Raw genomic sequence first — 21,118 nt, forward strand, 5'->3', positions numbered from 1 at the left:
CTACCGTGAGTTATTAAGCAATCAAGCTTCGGTTTCTTTATAGGAGATAAAGCACTACAAATAGTAAAATACCAAAAACATCATAGTAAGCAAGAGGCTGAAATTGAGTACAATAACACAATGGCAATGCTCCATAACCGAATTTGCAGATATCCACAGGGCACTATAAACTAACATCATATGCTACTATTGGCTCCCCAAAAAGAAGTATGATACATCTAGTCAACTTAAATAAGATAATAACACAAATTATTTCTAAAGGAATAGAATATATCCGAGCAAAAACCGGAAAAAAAAAAAAAAAATACCTAGGCAACTAAGACAATAGTCAGAGATTACAGTAGGACACCCCCCCTATTCTCAGTTTTTACTTCCTCTTTCTCTTCTTCCCAATCTTTGACTCAGTTTCTTGCTCCTTGGATGCTCCCGAAACTTTCCCCTTCCCGCTATCTGGTGTTTTTGCTACCTCTGTGGACTTTTCCTTCACATCCCCAGTCTCCTTGCCCTTTGACATAGACTTTCCTTTGCCTGTACCGCCATTGGCACTGGGCTTACCACCGCTTTGAGGAGCTTTACCTTTTGACCTGGGGATTGATTTTGTCACAGTGTCTTGCTGGGATTTGCTGGCAGTCTTAGGAGAGATATCTGTCTTGGACTTAGACCTCGGAGAGCTGCTGCTAATAACATCTTTCAACTTACCCAAGCCCTTTTCAGAATCATTTTTAAGTTTATTACTAGTCACATCCTTAGATTTACCACCAGATTTTAGGCCGCGGTCTTTGGATTTTGGCTCAACAATAGCATCATCCTTGGATTTACGACCAGATTTTGTAGCTGTGCCTTTGGCCTTGGATCCACCACTGCTTAAACATTACCCCTTAATGAATATTCTCTCACATCATGTCCACAAATTATTGACACAAACAAACGAATAAATGAATTACAAACCTCCTAGGTGAAACATCTGACCTGTCATGCTTAGATGTTTCAGCCTGTCTTCTGGTTTTTTTCTTCTTCGGCCTGCAATAAAGAATGAGCACATAAACAAATAGAAAAAAAAATATATTGCAGAAGGATCAAAAGTCAAAAGAAAAGGTTAAAACCTGAAGAAATGTTCTAAAATATGGAAGGAGTACAAAATGATGGAACATAACAATATGATGAAGACAACAAATGGTATCGTCTGATTAGCAGAAGCAAGAAAACAGACAATATGGAGCAGGATACTGGAATAAGATCTAAAATTTGGAAAGAATATGGAATGATATGACACCATGCAAAACTTTCATTCAACATTGGAAACATGTTCTATATAATGACTATTATAAAAACATCCTATATAATTCATAAAGTTCCTACGCTTAATTTTAATGGCTGTCTCAAAATAATAAAAACCTTCCACCACTTGAAGATCATATCCATATAATATTGTCTGGTATGATTGTTGTAGATAGAAATGTGCTTAACTAGACCCAAAATTCAGAAATCCGGAAAGAAATACTCAGTAATAGTTGTTAAAGGAGAGCCCCAAAGCACACAAAAAGGATCAAAGAGAAATGGTAGGAGGGCTGAAAAGATCTTAAAAAGACATTGACACGTCCAATAAAGAAATAAGCTTTTACAGACACAGCATAGCAACAAGTTTGGGAAAACATGATGACACTAATCTCTAAGAGTTGACATCGATGAAGTTGCAGAGAAAGAAAGACTTCATCACATGCTGGAAATATATTACTTGGTACTTCCAATATGATATGACAATGTTCAAAACAAATATTCATTTATCAACGAGGTTCAACTTATATCCTCGATTACTCAGAGAACATATAGTAACATAAAATCTTTTAACGGGTAGGAACAGAGAGAGAGAGAGAAGAATGATAATGTAAGAACACCAACTCAATCCTTGTTTTCATAAAACACCTAATAGCAAGAGAGAATAAGTTGCTCATCTAATGAAAAAGTAGCACTCACATCTCGGCAGAAGCATCGGGGCTAGATGGTTCGTCCAAGTCCTGTCAAAATAGGATAATCAAATAATGTCTAAAAGTGATTTAAAAATGAAGGTAGGAAATGCACATTGACTGGAAACATACTGATTCTCCCATTAAATGTTCACCAACAATTTCCCATCGTTCCTTCCTAAGATTCAGAACTTCTTCATCTCCATCAGTGTACAAAACCTGATTAAATATAATGGAACTGTTCATTTTCTGTAAGAGCCACATGGCATAAACAAACCATCAAAGGAAAAAATGAACAGACCGTATGCTTCTTTTTAACAGGATCATAGGATGCTACAACACCTTCATAAAATCTGCAATTGGTAAAGCAAAGTTAGCTTTTTGATAAAATTTCAAAACATATTAGCATATAGCCAACAAGCCATTAAGCTTTTTGATAAAATTTTAAAACATATAAGCATATAGCCAACAAGCCATTGGCTCATGTTACACCCGGCAGTACTTAGGAGTTAGCACAATAATACAGCAATGAGGCAGGGTGGGATTTGCCAGTGAAATTCCAGCCCATAAAATGAACACCCAACCGTAGCCATATAACCTACACCCATTAAATCATTCACTCCTCTTGTGACGAGGATCTCAAAAGCTCCTGATTTATATTATAGATGAATGAGAAGAACTTACACACTATCCAATGGCCACCAAACTTTGACCTTGGAACCAACAAGGCTCTCATCATATGCTATATCCGGTACCTGACATACATTAACCAATCAAGCATTTGCATTAAAAAAAAAAAAAGAATAATTGAACTCAGAAAAAAATGAAGTATGCAGATCAAGAGAAGACCAGGGCAATCATAACACCACCCCACCCCTCACAAACACAGATAAATACATCCTCAAAAGGTATGTCTTCAAAACAACAACCAAACCGAAAATAATTTCCAAGATGAAAGTGAAGGTTTAGTATGATATATGAAAAAGGTTTAGTATGTAGCATTTGAGTTTCAAATCATTTAAATAAATTTATAAAAAAAAAAAAAAAATGCATGCAGTTTCAGTTAAGTCAGGAAAATATAATAGTACTTTCTCCTTGCCCAAAGGACGCTTTCTCTTTGTGTTCTTCCTTTGGCTTCCTTCTTTACCATCATCTTCAGCAGACCTCTGAGGAGACTCTTGTGAAGACATCTTCTGCATGATGAATAGAAATGTTCATTTAGATGGACTTAGAATAAAAATAATAGGATCACAGAATTTAGATTTGATAGTGAGAAGTCAAAAATTACATTGCTATCATCTTTTGCAGAGGATTTTGGCACATCAATGTCCATATTAGCCTTTCCACGTCCACGTCTTTTTGTGTTATTCTTCTTTCTCATTGAGGAACCACCCTCTGTGATATTAGTCTCAGCCTTCTCACCTCGCTGTTTTATGTCTTTTGCCTCTGCATCACTCATGGTGCCAGCTTCTTCCTCGTGAGAAGTCTCAGTCTGCACCCTGATACCAGGATCCTCCTGTGGCTGTGCTTCAGAATCACTTGTCCCATCAGATGGCTTCTTAGATGCAATTTCAGCAGAGACACTCTCTTCCTGAACCAAATCATCATCCTCCTTTGGCTGAGTAGGCTCTTCTTCCTCGTGGATTTCATCAGGAAGGCTCTGACTAGGGTGTGAGGAAGCAACATTGGCAGCTTCATCCTCAGATGTTTTATGTGGAGAAACCTGAGCACTAGTCTTGTTTTCATCCAATAGTTTGGCTGCCTCATCAGTTGTGTTGTCAGCAGGCAAACTGTCAATATCTTCACCTTTACTTTTTTGTTCATCTGGATGATTCTCAGGTGAATTTTCAACAAGAGAACCATGAACATCTCTCTCACTTCTTTGACTATCTGGAAGCTTCTCAGTCTCTTTGTCTGTATTATCAGGATCAGGAGTTTGATCCAAAGATTCTGCAGAATTTGTTTGTGACTTAGACTTCCCTCCCTGTTCCTTAGCACTGTGCTCAGACTTGTCTGGCTCTGATTTCATTGAGCTATTAGCCTGTGAATCATCAGTGTCAGATTTAGGTGTCAACTTTGCAATATCTGTCTGGTTAGGACCATGATCCCCCAACTTTGCTAAAGATTCAGTTTCTACAGAATTCCCTCCATTAACACCACTACTAGTAACTGACTTGGGAGACGTATTCACAGCTTGATTTTCATCTTTAGAACATGCCTCTTGTTTGGTGTCAACAGCCATCTGATAGAAGAAAAGATATATTATAATGACTATGCCTAAATACATATACACAATAATGTGCCACAGCAAGCGCTATAACAATTATTGCTTTGCCAGAGCACTAATGCACAATGCTAGACTTGCTAACAAGCTAGCCTGCTCTTAAACTTTTAGAAGTGAAACTCCAACAGTCAAACATGTCTGGCATAACTCATCAATTTTAGTAGCTTCACATATCTTTACCTGGCCCAACTCATCTGAAGACACAGTAGATGCTTTGTTCTCAACAGTCTACATATCATCCACACAAATAAGTAATCTTCAATACAGAAATTCAAAAAAAAAAAAAAAAAAAAAAAATTATTGAAACAGTAAAACAAAACAAAAATAATGTACTCATATACCTGAGTTTCCTGTGCTCTCTCGGCAGAACTAGCTAACTTGCTCTCCACACACTTGAACAAGTCATAAGGGTGCACAAAAGTTAGTTATGCGTTCAGAAGGCAGTTAACTGACTTCAAATGCAAAATCTCAACAAGCACAGAATTTATATACATATATTAAAACTAAAAGAATAGTATATTAACTGATAAGCAAGATTGGATGATAAGATCATTCTACAAGGAATTAAACCTTGATTGGGAAAAGGGTCAAATAAGCCCTCCAACTATTGCTAAGAAGTCAATTAGGCCCTCCAACTATTTTAAGAAGCAATTACACCCCTAAACAATGTATTTTGATGCAAAGAAGTCCAAATACAGGTAAATGACCTGTTATCCCATGTCATCGCAAATCTGGCGACACTCCGACGTATTTTCCGGCAAAAAAGTAACCGGCAACCGGCGAACGGTCGCCGGTCACGGAGACCCCTCCCGGAGAAGGCAACCCAGAAATCTGGGTTGCCTTCTCCGGCCGAGAAGGCCACAGTGGCCACCACTGTGGTGGCCTTCTCGACCGGAGAAGCAACCCAGAAATCTGGGTTGCCTTCTCGGCCGGAGAAGGCAACCCAGATCTGGGTTGCCTTCTCTGGTCGAGGACCGGAGAAGGCAACCCAGATTTCTGGGTTGCCTTCTCCGGGAGGGGTCGCCGGTCACTTTTTCGCCGGAAAATACGTTGGAGTGTCGCCGGATTTGCGATGACCTGGGATAGCAGGTCATTTACCTGTATTTGGACTTCTTTGCATCAAAATACATTGTTTAGGGGTGTAATTGCTTCTTAAAATAGTTGGAGGGCCTAATTGACTTCTTAGCAATAGTTGGAGGGCTTATTTGACCCTTTTGCCAACCTTGATTTAAACAGCACAAAGAGACATATCATAATGCCACCACACACACACAACTGTGTCAGTATTAACAAGAGAACACTGAAGAAAATATGGGATTTGCTCCTCATTGCAATGATACAGAGAAGAAAATCTGGAATAACTGAAGAAAATTCTTAAAATGTATGCAAGGGTTGCTAGGTTGGTATGTTAAAGCCAGAAGTAGAAGAGCAGTTCATTGCCTTCACAAAATGGCTACATCACGGTACAGACATACATACCATAAGAATCTCAGCAGTCAAGTGTAAACAATTCAAACACTCACCAAACTTAGACATAAAATCAACTTAAACTAAGCAGTAAAAGAAATGCAAATGCCAGCACTACACACAAGCTATAAAAATTCATGTTGTGCTAAAATGTTGATTCACATTCCAGACATGCATGAATTACAAATAAATGAAGTACACTTAAACACCATCAACTGGAAACACTTTAGACAATCAATGGAATTTGTTGCAATGAATTGAACAGAAACCTATAAAAAGTGATTATCTAGGTCTAGAGAAAGGGGGCTTGTTGACATCTGAAATTCTTGTGCATGTCATGAATAAGGTGCTTTGTTGCACAGCTATTGCTTCAATAAAATATTTACTTATCAAAAACAAAATGTTATTCTAGTGAATTATAAAAATACTTTAGTAATTAGTTTAAAGAGAATTTAGGTTGAGTAAACAATGAGACAAGGCTGAGGAACATAGCCACTTTCATAATTATCTTTATTATTGCTACCACTACTACTATTCTTATAAATAGCAAAATGCCCAGTTTAATTAGAAAGAAGCCCAAAAGCTTGTATGCTAATTATAGTAAGTGTCAATAATAAGACTTCCCACAGGACTATCCAACTGGAATTTTAGAAGTTTTCTTCACAGTGTCAACAATATATGACATAGAAATGGAATGAGTAAGAATTGTCCTGGCAAATAGGAAAGCAGTCTTAATGTTGGTTGAAATCTTTGATGATTTAGGGAAATAAAAGCAGATAAGTATAATAACTTTAGAAAGGTGACAATACCGATAGTTCTTTCAAAGTATCATTATTATGCTCAGCAGCTACAGGAGTCCCTTGCAGTATGGAACTTAAAACTTCACTGTACTCATCCAAAGAAATGCCCAGAGATTTTACAGCATGAGTTATGTAAGGCTTTAGCTTGCTAGCACAGTTTACAACTACACTCTCTGCCAACCTTTTACCAATTGGCTTTATCTCCTGAAACAACAAAACCAATCAGCAGGGACCCAATTACTACATTAAGGAGAAAGATCAGGTCAGAAATAGTTAGAACAGTACCTCATTCTCCTTTTTGACACTATCCAGTAGCTTAGTAACCAGCTCCATAGAAATATCTTCACTTTCTTCGAGTACAAGTATCATGATTGATTCCATGGATGAGAAGATATTGTCTGGATGATATTCTCTGAGAGTTGAAGATACGGCTTAGAGAAAACTACTCAATTTCCATCAACATGCATATTAAGTTGTCAAAGTTAAACAATGATTAATGCACCTTAAAGAACACTACTCTAGAGTCTAGATATTATTTATTCATCCTGTGTTTATAATTCATATTTCATTTTAAAAAATACAAGTATTTCATTGATGCAATGCTCTCGTAACCGCATATTTTTATCCTAATAATATGAAGCCCTCTGTTATCTAATGCATGAAGAATATATTAGTTAAATGATGCTCACAGTGAATTCTACAGATCAATGAGATAAATTTTCACAAAAAGAAAGGAAGAACGAATTTAAGGAGCTGAAACTAGCAGCTTGATTTTCACATGTGCATGACATATTTATATCATTTCTTTTTTATTTTATTTGTAGTTGGGGGATGAGTGGGTGACATAGAAAAGGTAAGTCTAAATTGATTAAAGTGAAAATTGATGTGTTTCATCACCAAAGTGAATTGCAGCTTGAAATTTCAGCAAGTACATAACTACAATTCTTATGTTCAGAAACAATAATGGTTGAAGTAAAAAAGAGATAGTTGTGAAAATAAGTATCCAATTTAAATTAAAATTCCCACCAAAAGAAAAAGAAGTATGTAACAACATTGAATATATGGAACTTATGGTACAGCAACAACAAAAATGTTGAGCGTTATCAGTAATAATGTCATACCTAATGGCCTTAAGGAAGTGCTGAAACATGTCAAAGATAAGTGCATCACATTCCAGATCCAACATAACAACACATAACCGGACCTTGGACACGGTTTCAAGAATCATAGCCCTCTTACTAAACGATCTGCTTGACTCATCATATAAATTCTCAAAAGACGAAACTATTAATTGGAAGACAACCTGTATATAAACAATAGAATTTTACATGGTGCTGGTGAAAAAGAAAATAGAAAAATAATGGGATATTGATACCTTCATCTTTTCATCATCATATGGGGCATCCGGTGCAGTAATTCTTGTGATCTCACTTAAGCAAGAAGCAAGGGCAACCTTCACATCAACATCAGAATGCCTCAAAAGTTCATCCGCTACCAATGCCTTAATCATTGGAGAAAGTGCATCATGCATGGATTTAGCTGGTGACTGCTCCACTTTTGTGAGGAAAGACTCAGCTTCCTTAAGACCATGAAAACAAAAAATTAAAGACATAACATTGAATGATAAGAGAGCCATTTAGATTGTTCACAAGTTTAGTATCTATATCTAAATTAAATACGGATCACAGCCTTTAGTTACTGAAATATTAAAGAATCAAACATGAAACTATACTTGATGCATTCAAGAGCATTATTCTGATATGTACTATGCTGAATGTGTACCAATAGATTTCTGTGTTTCCACTATATTGCATGTGGAAATGAAGGCAGATATGCAATAACAGCATCATCCCTTACAGATAATTAGGAAGAAAACATATGATACTATAATAAATTTGTTACAATTCCCAATTTCTTATCCAAACTATCTCTCCAACTGCCATCAAGTACAGAACAAATGTAACTGCATATTTTTGTCTCTTAATCTTTTATTTTTTTTAATTTTATTTGGAACTGCATTGGTAATATAATTGCCCCAAAAAGCACCAAAACTTGACTATGTGAAAACCCACAGTTAAGTCATTTTTATATGACTAAGCACACACCTAAGAAGGTTAGGTGCTTCATAAAAGTCATGTAATACTTATAAATTTAGGATCTCATAGTATGACCATTATGACAACCTTGTAGATAAAAGATCAATCCAATGATTTAAGAGTATAGAGTGCTTAGAAAACTGCAGCCATAATTCTTCACTAAAGCAGCACAAAGTATTATAATACAATGTTTGAAGAGAAACTAGAACTTATAACCATTAAAAATGTCCTCCAACACTCAAGTAAAGAATACAAAAGTTGCAGTGCCAGTTAAAAACAAAATAAGTGCACTACGAAATTGCATGTCTAAAACCAAGCTTTTTTCCTAATTAATAATAGACTATGCAGAGCGGTAGATTACCAACTAGTGCACTACCAGTATACAAATTTGACAGCATTCCACTTCAACAAATGGCCAATCAAAAGAAAAGCTTCATAGGTCCATAGACAGCACTGAGAAAATAACGATATCTTGAACCATAAGGAATTGTGACCCTTATTTTCTAAACCAAATAGACTATTTGCATTTGCACAAAAATTAAGGGCATTCCAATCAGCATGGTTTTCATTTCACATGTGGTTTTGGAAATTAAGGGGATCCCAAACAGCATACCCTCAAATTTCATCGAAAAAACTGGCATATGTTTTAATACCTAAAACAAATGAAGAAAAGATTCCTTCTTGTTTCGAGTCAAACAGAAAACTACAACTAAAATATCTGTTGTTTTTTGTACTTTTATGACACTTGAACACAAAATTTTTGCTTAGCAAATTAGGGCATGACCAGTAATAATCATAGCAGCATTACTATATTGGTAGCTGAGATTCCAACAGGATACATCTAACACCACTAATTAGCAAAAGGGATGCAACATTTTCAGTTGGAGAATCTAGGGTCCTAATTGAGCCTAAGGGAACAAAATAAGCTCTAAGAGAGTAAAGTATCTTAGTAACTATTATAGGAGCTGAACAGATACAGAGTATCATATACCTAGAGCAGAAGAACAGTCAAATTAAAGAAATCATAGAACAACTGTACAAATGCTGCGTCGTGTAAAAAAAAAAAACACCAAAAAATCAAACAAATTTATAGAAACGGCATAGAATTTGATTCATTCCCGACTATAACTCCAGAGAAGAAAAATAATTCCAAGGCAGCAACGGCAAGGGGTCAGAAATAACAGAAAAGTGAAAGTGTAATAATAACCCTAGGACTTACGTCGAGTAAAGGGAGGAGTTCATCAACCGAAGAAGGAGGCTTGAGAAGCTTGTTTCCAGCTTCCGCCAACTGCTCCTCGAGCCCTCTCCCTGAGGACGCCGCCATCTTCTCAAGATCTCCCACACAAATCTACCGATTCCAACTCAGACCATGTAACGAAACCCTGGGAAGAGAGTTCCCTCGTCGTCCTCCCCCTCTCCCGGACCACGAAATCCCTCGTCGCTTTGGTGTTATTCCCTGTCGGGAGGGAAGATTGGAGAGAAGAGACGGATTGAGTCTTATTCAGATAGGTCGCGGAACCCTAGAAAACCAGTAAAGCCAGATAACTCCACGAACGCAGAGAAGAGATTATGAATAAATAAATAAATAAATATTGAGTATATATATATATATATATATATATATATATATATATATATATATGTGTGTGTGTGTGTATAGTGCTCCGTATATGTGTAATTTTTGTGCATATATATAGTTATATATAGTTACAGATTTTAAGTTGGAGAAGCGGGATTGGAGCGCTGCATTGTAAATTGTAATATTGTATATTGACGCCAAAACCGCGAATTGTCATATACAAGGGCTATTTTGTAATTATAGACCTTTGAAATTTAGAATGTGGTATGCCACTGTGCGGCGCCAAAAAAGCATATTTTTGTAATCAACAATTGAACGTGAAACTTGATGACAATTATATCAAGTGTGATGATAGCAATTTATGATTTTTTTTAAAAATCATAAACTAATAATAGGAAAATGGTATATGTACGTTAAGTCGTTAACAACTAATTTTGTCTTTTTCTTTGACTTTCAGTAATTATATATTTCTCGTTGTTATATACTTATTGATGAGTTATATACCCCGGGTCCGTGCCATCACTTACAGTCGGGTCGAGGTCTCGCGGTTCGGGTCTTGTCCTACAGGTCAAAATTAAAGGTGCGGGTCAAACCCGCCACCCGGAGTATAAAAGGGCCTTTTGGCCCACATAGTGAGGGGGGCCATTCCATTTGGCCATCTTTGGGCTCCTTCTCTCTAAACTATTTCTCTCTTCCTTCTCTCTTCATACACAAAGACAAAGAAAGAACAACATGGAATAAAAGAGAGTTTTGAGCTATTTTTTGTGTTGTTCATACATTCATATACATCTTTTAGTACATACAAGTGACATCCGGGTGAATTAGTAATATCACTTATATTACACACTAGTTTTTTTTTTTAAATAAAGAAGCTAATTCATTAATCATTGATTGAAACGCTTATAATATCATAGTTCAGACGAGTCTATTTTTCATTGTCATGTTTGTCACCCAGGATAACATTCACATACGCTATGACCAGTTTTATTAATTCACGCTTAAAAAGAACTCGCCAAGCAAACGAGCGGAAATAAATAGTCAAAACAACGTACGAGGGGAAAAACACAAAAATGGCAAACAAAATTAAATCAGTAAAACAGAGTAAAAGGGAAATAACCTCACAAGGCGGAGAATAGAAGAAAAACGGCGAAGACAGAGAAGATAATGAAGGCGACGTTGTCTACGGTGGAAAATGGCGGCAGGGGAAGACAATTGGACGCCGCCTCCGATCCGCTTGCTTCACGGAGGCGGCGGCCATGTAGATATTTGAGTAATCGAAAAGCAGAGACGAGAGAGAATTAGGGTTGTATAAAAAAGTACACACTAGTTGTTTTTATGAGTGATATCATATTAATACTCAATATTAACATTTTAGGAGCGCTTTTTTTTAATTTTCAAAATGGTCCATCGATTATTGCTGATTCTCACTTTTGCATTTCAACTTTCAATTACTCCAAATGTGGTTCCTCGACTTTTAAAAACTCACACAATTCAGTCCTTCGTTAGGTATTCTGTTTACTCAACGTTCAAATGGAGGGCATTTAGGACAGTTTACCTATTTTGTGTTTAATACACTCAGCAATAGTCAAGGGACCATTTTGGGAAAAACTATTTTATATGTTTTCATTTATGTTTTTAGACTCTATCAAATTAGAATTTATGTAGATTTTTTCTCAACAAAAAAAAATATGGACTATTTTGGGAAAAAAAAAGTTTTTTATTTATTTTATTTTCATTTCTGTTTTTAGACTCTATCAAATTATAATTTATATAGATTTTTTCTCACAAATATAAATTGTTAAAATCTCACACCCCAACTCCAAATTTTTCAACTTTCGATGCATACTTTTTTCCCTTTGTTTGAGCATACATACTTTTCCTCTATTTATATCAAGTTTTACAATACGTTCCGTAACTTTCATAAATACTCATATACTTTTTTATTTTTATATTTGTATGTTCATATATATCTTTAAAAAATCATACTAAAAGTTCAATAGACAATCAATCAGTATGTATCACAATAAATATTATTTTTATCATTGAAAATAACTTTTTTTACATACCTTTGTAAAAAAAAAGTATCGCTTTCAAATTTAAATGTATTGATATTCATATATAAAATACAACCAAACTTCAAAATGACAAGAAATTGTGGTAAAGGAGGAGGCTTTAGGTTTAGGATTATCTGTTTTGTGCTAATTATTTTAGCATTTGGTTTGTTTTACTTCTACTGTAACACATATGAGACTGGTAGCCATAGTTGTAGACTCACTTTAGCATGATGTACTACTTGGTAGCTAACGTTTGTACTAACTTTGGAATATAATTAATTGCTTTGCGGGCTAAGTTAAACTAAGTTTTCAAAAATGTTTTCCACGTTTTGCCACTAACTGAGAAGTGAAGCGCACTTCACTGTTTTGAGGAGTGCCAGAAGCACCCAATATTACAAAATACGTTAGGCGCCCCCTAGGAACCCGATTTTTTATTTATTTTTACTTAATTTTTTTAAAACTAAAAATTGTAAAAATTCACTAATAAAACATAATGTTCCTCTAATTTTTTCTTACAAACTATTTACGTAAGTGGTTGTAAAATGGTTCAAAATATTATTGTAACCATCTAAATACATAAAATAAAAAAAAAAAAACCTAAAATTAAGACCCAAAGAAGCAATTTTTTGAGAAATTGGAGGGGCAAACCGCATTCCTCGAAAAAAACGCGATTTCAATTTTTTTTTTTGTCCAAAATGGATAACCGAGTCAAAAGTTATGTCTTGCTAAAGTTTCTACACTTTGCAACTAGTATAAACTTCAACAAGTCAACACTAATATTGTAAAATGGGGTATTTTGGTCATTTGGCGAATAACACTAAAAAAAAAAAAAAGGGATGGTTCGGCCGGCTAGGCGGCTGATTTCGGACTTCCTCGCCACGGCCGAGCGGCGCAATTTTTGCAACACTGGAAGCACCTATCTGACCAAGAAGTGCGTCCCTCATTGGTATGACTGAGAAGTAAACTTACCTTCCGATCACAGGCGAGAGTTTACTTTTCGGCTCAGCCGATAAGTTTACTGGACAAATTTACATTTTGGTCCAACATTTCCTTACATTTTGCACTCCTTGGGGTGTCTAAACTGAAAAAATATACTAATATTTTTTCAATGATAAAAATAATATTTATTGCGATACATAGTGATTGATTGTCTATTGAATTTTTAGTATGATTTTTTAGATATATATGAACATAAAAAGATAAAAAAAAAAGCATATGAGTATTTATGAAAGTTACGAAACATATTGTAAAACTTGATAGGATAGAGGAAAAACTTATATATTTAGACAGATGGAAAAAGTAAAAAGTTGAAAATTTTGGGGTTGGAGTGTAAATTTTAATTATTTATATTTGTGAGAAAAAATCTACCAAAATTCTAATTTGATAGAGTCTAAAAGCAAAAATTAAACTAAATAAAAACAAAATAAATAAAAGAGTAGAGAACAAATCTATCAAAATTCTAATTTGATAGTCTAAAAACAATAATGAAAATTAACAAAAATAAAATAAATAAAAGAGTTGAAAAAAAATCTATAGAAATTCTAATTTGATAGAGTCTAAAATAAAAAATGAAAATAAATAAAATAGTTTGTTTTTTTTCAAATTGACCCCTCGACTATTGGTGAGTGTATTAGGCACAAAATATGTGAACGAACCAAAATGCCCTCCATTTTAACATTGAGTAAACAGAATACCTAACAGATGACTGAATTGGGTGAGTTTTTGAATGTTAGGGAACACATTTGGTGCAATTGAAAGTTGAAATGTAAAAATGAGAATGAGCAATATTTGAGAGACCATTTTGAAAAGAAAAAAAAAATTCAAATCTTATTTATATTGACATTTTTTAAATAATAGTATATAAATTTTTAAAAATTCATAATTATAGAATTCATATTATATTAAAAATATAATTGATAAATTTAGTAATAATTATGGAATGATTGATAATTATTAAAGTAATAATTTTAGATATGGTAGATGACTAAATATAATTATGATAATATTTAATATATACTAAATGAAATTTAACGGTGTAAGATAATTTTATCCGGTAAAAATAATATTACAATATTTTTAGAGCAATGAACAACATAATCTCTATCTCTATATATATTAAAGCAAAATGATTGGCACAGAATTTTTCCCTCCAAAATGTGAAAGCAATAATAATAATAATAATAATAATAATAATAATAATAATAATAATAATAATAATAATAATAATAATAATAATAATAATAATAATAATAATAATACATACATACATACATACATACATACATACATACCTTAATAATACTAATTATTCTTATAATATGGTCTGACCGAGGTGTGGGAGGCCCTTAGGGTTGGGCTTCGACCTTTCAAATAATAATAATAATAATAATAATAATAATAATAATAATAATAATAATAATAATAATACTAATTTTCTTATACAAAGAAAATTATTATTACTTACCTTAATAATACTAATTATTCTTATTAAATCATCTCCATAATTTTGACAATCCTAAATTTTGTCTAATAATTATTTAATAATAATAATAATAATAATAATAATAATAATAATAATAATAATAATAATAATAAACAAAATAAGTACTTACCTTAATAACAGTTATTATTCTTATTAAACACTCTCCATAATTCTAATAATCCTAAACTTTGTCTAATAATTATTTAATAATAATAATTACTTACCAATAATAATAATAATAAACAAAGTAAGTACTTACCTTAATAATACTTATTATTCTTATTAAGCCCTCTTCATAATTATGACCATCCTAAACTTTGTCTAATAATTATTTATTATTTAATAATCCTATATATAATAAAGCTATATGGTCTTGTGAAAATTAAATGGTGATAATCAACATTTAATTTTCACAAGACCATAATAATATTGTTGTTAATTATAATAACAATAACAATAATAATAATAATAATAATAATAATAATAATAATAATTGCAATAATAATAATGATAATAATGATAATAATTGCAATAATATATATATATATATATATATATATATATATATATATATATATATATATATATATATATATATATATATATATATATATATATATATATATTTATTTATTTATTTATTTATTTATATTTCAATTTCTACTGGCAAATTATTGTGTGAACGATTGTCCACATAATTGTATGGATCATGAATATCAAATACATTGTTAATATATTAAAAATACATTATTTTTATATTGAAAGTACCTTACATACATATATAATGTACCCTTAGTATATTTAAAATATACTTTTTATTGCATGCAACCTCAAAGTTCATAAGTTTGAAATTACTATATGACATAGCTAGGCGGCCTAATATTTAAGATTGTTGATGTGCATATTAAGGACTACGGAGACAAAGATGCGTTATTCGTGGATTCATCGGATACTATCCAACAACACTCTCCAATTTAATTGACGTGAAGTAGGCTTAGTAACATTAAGATTATATTCTCAAATTTTTAGTTCTCATCTTTTATTGATTACACACTTAATTCGATAGTATTTTGAAGAAAAAATCAATGTTTGAACTAAGATTGTGATTTTGGTCTTTAAAGGTCAATTGTATGTTGCTATATCTAGAGTTAGAAATCTCAAAGGTCTAAAAATTGTGATCCGTGATGACTCTAAATTGTAATTCAATTACTATTGTATTTTACTAAGTTCTTAAAAATTTGTAATATTAAATATTATCTACTAAATTTTTAATATAGTTTAAGATTTGTAGTAATCACCCACCTTAAATATTATTTTAATTGTTAATATATTTATGTTCATAATTTTATCATAGGAATTCACACATAATAATTATTAAATAACAAAAATTTTATATATAAATAAACCTCATATAGAGTATATTTTTATAACATATTTTCCGTGCATCGCACGGGACAAATACTAGTAATAATAATAATAATATAATAATAATGATAATAATAGTAATAATAAAATTAATAATAATAATTGGTCAAATGAGATTAGCAATATGAATACATTTATTGGTAAATTTTTATATTAAATCATTATTTTCTAATATAATTTTACTTCTATTACATCATTATTATTATTATATTGAATATTAAATATTAAATTAAATATATTATTACGACATAATCTCTATCTCTACATCTACAATTTATTTTCAAATCTAATAAGAGCCAATAATGTTAGGCCCTTGACTGGAACAAAAAAAATATCGGTACAATTGTTTCTTAAAATGAATGGTTCATATTATTTTGATTTTAGTATTATTTAATGATTTTTCTTATTTACCCTCTATTACATTATTTTCTTCTCTTAAATAACCTTAAATTCTGTTAGTATAAATTTCAGTATCGGAATATTCCGTTAACTATTTATTATTCTTAACTTAGGGTCCGTTTGGAAAGCAGGAAAATGACTTCTGGAAAATGACTTTTGGAAAATGAGTCATTTTCCAGAAGTCATTTTCCTTTCCTGTGTTTGACTGCACAATGGAAAACTGTCTTTTGGTGTTTGGCTCATTTTCTGGAAATGATGTAGAATTGTATAATTAAACATTTTATATAATCAATTATTTTGTTTAAAATATATAAAATTTACAATAATATTATAAATAATAATATTTATTTTTAAAATCAAATAATATTATTTATTTAAAAAAAAATTTTAAAAAAAACAAACATAATATTCATTGGTTTCCGGCGGAAACCAAAACCTGCCGGAAACCAGTGAGCCCAAAAGACAAAGGATGAAGAAGCCAATGAAGATGAAGAGAGTCAACTGCTCTTGAAGTGAAGAAATGAAGAAGTCAACATTCGGAAAATGACTTCCCCTTTTTTAAAGGGGAAGTTGTTTTCCTTAAAAATAGGCCCATTTTCCATTGACCAGTACCTCATTTTCAGTTGACTTCAAATTTTCCTTCTTTCCAAACATTGGAAACCCGAAAAATGATTTCCAGAAATCATTTTCCGGGTTTCCAAACACACCCTTACTCATTAATTTCTATAAAAAGGTCTTAGGTTCGAATCCTATCTCAATTAGAGTTGACATAATTGTTAAACATATTTACAAATATGTTAAAACGTATTAGAATATATATATATATATATATATATATATATATATATATATATATATATATATATATATATATATATATATATATATATATATAAAATATTTAACATAAACTTTGGTTAAATAATTAACCCGACTAAATACATAACATTCAAAGTTGAGCATCAAAGATTATAAATCAGGAATTTTGAAAATCATTTGATTTTCTTGCATTTTTTAAAAAAACAAATTTAGGTTAAGTTTTTTTTCTCTCTCTCATTTTTTTTTTTTTGAAAATTATATGGTGCTTCATTAAAAATATGCCGAAATAATATCTGGTGGGAGCAGATCCCAATACATGGCAGCAAATTGCTGGTAAGCCGTAGTAGCTAAAGCATGAGCTAAATAGTTATCTAATCTAGGAATTAAATGGAACGAACAAGACTGAAACGAAGATGCATTAAATCTGCAGCTGTCAATGGCATAGCCTAGATATGTGCGCAACACAACGGTTGGTGTCGTAAGATAGTGGTGTAGTGTCAAACAGTCCGTATATATCTCGGCATTCTGTTCCCCCCGATCCTTCAACCATGATAGAGCCTCTTTACATGCGAGCGCCTCGGCCATAAGTGGCGAGGAACATCCTTGTAGCGGTCCGCTGTATGCCGAGACGTAGCCTCCGTTCGTATCTAGTAAGACCGCCCCAAATATAGCTTGGCCCGTCCCTTGCATAAATCCCCCATCTACACGACACAGCCTCCTCGGCGGACCATGTGGCGTCTCGGCAGTGTGCAGCTCGACACCATGCAGCCCGAACTCCCCTTGCAGTTGAACCGGCTCGATTGGCAGCGTAGTAGTTCGGGCCGTGGGCAGTGGGTGCGCCCGCGTCCATGCTAACTTGGCAGCAGCGGCGGCCTTGAGTACCATCTCCGGGCGCGGTAAAGTTGCCTCCCAGACCGCCCTGTTCCTTGCTCTCCAAACATTGTAAAGAATTGCTGCTGCATATAACATCCCATCAGAGTCTAGAACATTTAAGAGTTCACCAAACCAATCATGAAAAACATTTGTGACTATATTGGGGATTGTGAGGTTAGATTTATTCCAAATGTTCTTTGCAAAATCACACAACACTAAAGCATGCATTGTGTCTTCTTGAGATATTCCACACATGGCACATCGTGGATCCACATCCACCATCTTTATAAGCAAGTTTGTAGTGGTAGGCAATATATCACTAATGGCTCTCCAAAGAAACATTTTCCATTTTGGTGGGATTTTGAGCTTCCATAGGTGTAACCATTTTGTAAATATCCCATTATTTCCTTAGATAATTTCCTACTATTAGCCTGTATCCACTCTTAACAGAATACTCTCCTCTTGGGTCCCCATACCAGTACCAGGTATCATCATAATCCAGGGAGATGGGTATTTTCATAATCTCTGCTACATCACTAGGTTGAAATAGATTAGTTAAAATTGAGGGGTCCCAATTACCGGTTTGCTGATCAATCAAACCTGCGACCCTGGCTCCTTGCAACTGTATTGGCATTTCTGTCTGTACCATAGGGTCATGATCATCATGTAACCAGGGGTGGGTCCATATGAGTGTAGATTCCCCGTTACCAATTCTGTGCCTTACCCCACCACAAACTATACTCTTTGCTGCCATGATGCTCCGCCAGCAGAAACTGGGATTATTTCCCACTTGTGCATCAAAGAAAGATCCCTTTGGAAAATAACGGGCCTTATACACACGCGCCACCAGGGACTCAGGCTTAGTCAACATTCGCCACGCCTGTTTTCCTAGCATTGCTAGATTAAAAGCACGCAAATCTTTAAAACCCAACCCCCCATATTTCTTAGGGATACACAACTTGTCCCATGCCTTCTAATGTATTCGCCTGTCAGTTCCAGAATCCCACCAATACCGATTCATAATTATCTCTATCGCCGTACACACTGATATAGGTAGCAAGAAAACACTCATTGAAAACGTAGGCATAGATTGTGCTACAGTTTTCAACATAATCTCCTTACCCAATCCTTTGACGGATTTTATCCTCAACATACGCAAAAACTGCTTTCTTGTGTCTTCCAACAAAAGAGGGGAGTCCTAAATACTTGCCAAAATTAGGAGCCTGCGTCACTCCCAAAATCTGAGCCACATTTTCCTTATCAACATTGCTTGTATTTCTGCTATAGCATATACTTGACTTATGATAGTTAACTGCCTGCCCAGACAGATCCTCGTACACAGATAAGCACCTTTTAACCTCAATTGCTTCCTCCACACTGGCCTTAAAAAACAAAAGACTATCATCCGCAAAGAATAAATGAGAGATTGGGGGGGGGGGGGGGGGGGCACCTCTGGCTACCCTACATCCATGTAATGATCCCACAGTATGTGCCTGCTGCAGTAATAAAGATAGTCCCTCCGCACAGATAATAAATAGATACGGGGACAAAGGATCCCCTTGCCTTAATCCACAAGTGGGTATAATAGGATCACATCTTAAACCATTCACCTGAATATTATAGGAAACTGTGGTGACACATTTCATAATCAATTCCACCCAACCACCATGAAAACCCAACGCCAGCATCATCTTACGGAGGAAAAACCATTCCACCCGATCATATGCCTTTTCCATGTCCAGTTTGAGAGCACTCCATCCCCCACCCCACACTGCTTTCTGTTCAGAAAATGCCCCACTTCCGCAGCTAATAGTATATTATCCGTTATCAGTCTATCTGGGACAAAAGCACTTTGTGACTCAGATATTATTCCCTCCATTAGTGGCTTCATTCTGTTAGCTAACATTTTTGCCATAACTCTATAGACCACATTACTGAGGGCTATAGGGCGCAAATCAGTTACAAACTCAGGGGTGTTCTTCTTAGGGATCAAAACAATATCAGTTTCAGTCAACCCGGGCGGGAAATCACAGGACTCTACACAATTTATTATAAAGCTCGCCACATCCCCCCCTACCACATCCCAAAAATGCTGGTAGAAGCCCGGATTCATTCCATCCGGGCCTGGTGCCTTATCCGGGAACATTGCAAACAATGCACCCTTAACCTCTTCCAATTCAAAAGGCCGCAGCAAAGACTCATTTTGTGCCTGCGTGACTCGCGGAGCAATCCCCTCAAAAAACCCCTCCCCAGTTCCCGGGGTTCCAGCACAGAAAATACGGTTATAATATTGCAAGATAATATTTTTCATAGGCTCCCCCTCCACCCAATCCCCATTATCATTCATCAATCTAGAAATAGTATTCTTCTTTTTTCGGTGAGAGGCATACCTGTGAAAAAACTTCGTATTAGCATCCGCCTCCTTAAGCCAGTGTTGCTTGGCTCTCTGCCTCCAATAGGCATCCTCCTGATCTTCAGTGCAGCTTAACAGCTGTTCTAGGCGCCGGAACTCTGCAAGCGAGGCCGGGTCAGTACGCCCCCTTAGTCGCTGATGTTCCCTTGTCAGCTCATTGATCCGTTTTCCGTACTTATGATACCGGTCCCCACCCCATCGTGTTAACCGGTTCCCGCAGTACTGAATACAATTCTGTAAACCTTGCCCCCTCCCCTCATGCCAAGACTGCTCTACCACACTCCTGCACCCCTCATCATGCAACCATGCCATCTCAAATCGGAACCCCCTCCTCCCAGGCCCAACACCCCCACCGGACTCACGGATCCCCAGAAAGAGAGCCGAGTGATCAGATTTCCGGGTCCTCAGATTCATCACCTTAGCCCCCGTCACCACACCACGCCACTCATCTGTCACCAAAACC

At 34.6% G+C, this 21,118-nt stretch overlaps 2 protein-coding genes and 1 long non-coding RNA gene across 5 annotated transcripts; all 3 read right to left on the reverse strand.

Moving 5' to 3' along the window:
- Nucleotides 1-83: 83 nt before the first annotated feature.
- Nucleotides 84-10,204, reverse strand: LOC109178882 (leucine-rich repeat flightless-interacting protein 1-like). Of its 3 annotated transcripts, none has more exons than XM_019328421.1 (15): nt 9,831-10,204; nt 7,891-8,094; nt 7,637-7,818; nt 6,801-6,927; nt 6,525-6,719; nt 4,590-4,640; nt 4,429-4,476; nt 3,253-4,206; nt 3,053-3,157; nt 2,649-2,719; nt 2,266-2,317; nt 2,097-2,183; nt 1,975-2,015; nt 970-1,020; nt 84-860 (listed from the first exon to the last, which is right to left on the reverse strand). In XM_019328421.1, exons 1-15 carry the CDS (start codon nt 9,933-9,935, stop codon nt 368-370), a joined length of 2,766 nt encoding a protein of 921 aa, XP_019183966.1. In that variant the 5' UTR covers nt 9,936-10,204; the 3' UTR covers nt 84-367. The 3 variants fall into 3 exon arrangements, with proteins under 3 accessions (XP_019183966.1, XP_019183965.1, XP_019183967.1); XM_019328420.1 differs by having other exon boundaries at nt 949-1,020; nt 9,831-10,203; XM_019328422.1 differs by lacking the exon at nt 4,429-4,476 and having other exon boundaries at nt 949-1,020; nt 9,831-10,203.
- LOC109178885 lies at nt 4,749-6,518 on the reverse strand. Its single transcript, XR_002053787.1, has 2 exons — nt 5,471-6,518; nt 4,749-4,818 (listed from the first exon to the last, which is right to left on the reverse strand). It is a non-coding gene; the product is annotated as an uncharacterized LOC109178885 (long non-coding RNA).
- Nucleotides 10,205-17,639: 7,435 nt separating the features above from the next.
- On the reverse strand, nt 17,640-18,524 carry LOC109178853. Its single transcript, XM_019328404.1, has one exon. It carries the CDS (start codon nt 18,522-18,524, stop codon nt 17,640-17,642), a length of 885 nt encoding a protein of 294 aa, XP_019183949.1.
- Between the last annotated feature and the right edge of the window lie 2,594 nt (nt 18,525-21,118).

Source organism: Ipomoea nil, unplaced genomic scaffold, assembly GCF_001879475.1.
Source record: "Ipomoea nil cultivar Tokyo-kokei standard unplaced genomic scaffold, Asagao_1.1 scaffold0873, whole genome shotgun sequence".
Lineage (NCBI taxonomy): Eukaryota > Viridiplantae > Streptophyta > Magnoliopsida > Solanales > Convolvulaceae > Ipomoea > Ipomoea nil.

Coding starts and splice junctions, on each gene's coding strand:
- LOC109178882 (XM_019328420.1), bottom strand. CDS start 9,935: ATGGCGGCGTCCTCAGGGAGAGGGCTCGAGGAGCAGTTGGCGGAAGCT. Junction 3,158..3,252: donor CTGCAAAAGATGATAGCAAT/GTAATTTTTGAC, acceptor TTCATCATGCAG/AAGATGTCTTCACAAGAGTC. Junction 2,016..2,096: donor AACATTTAATGGGAGAATCA/GTATGTTTCCAG, acceptor CTATTTTGACAG/GACTTGGACGAACCATCTAG.
- LOC109178853 (XM_019328404.1), bottom strand. CDS start 18,524: ATGGTGGATGTGGATCCACGATGTGCCATGTGTGGAATATCTCAAGAA.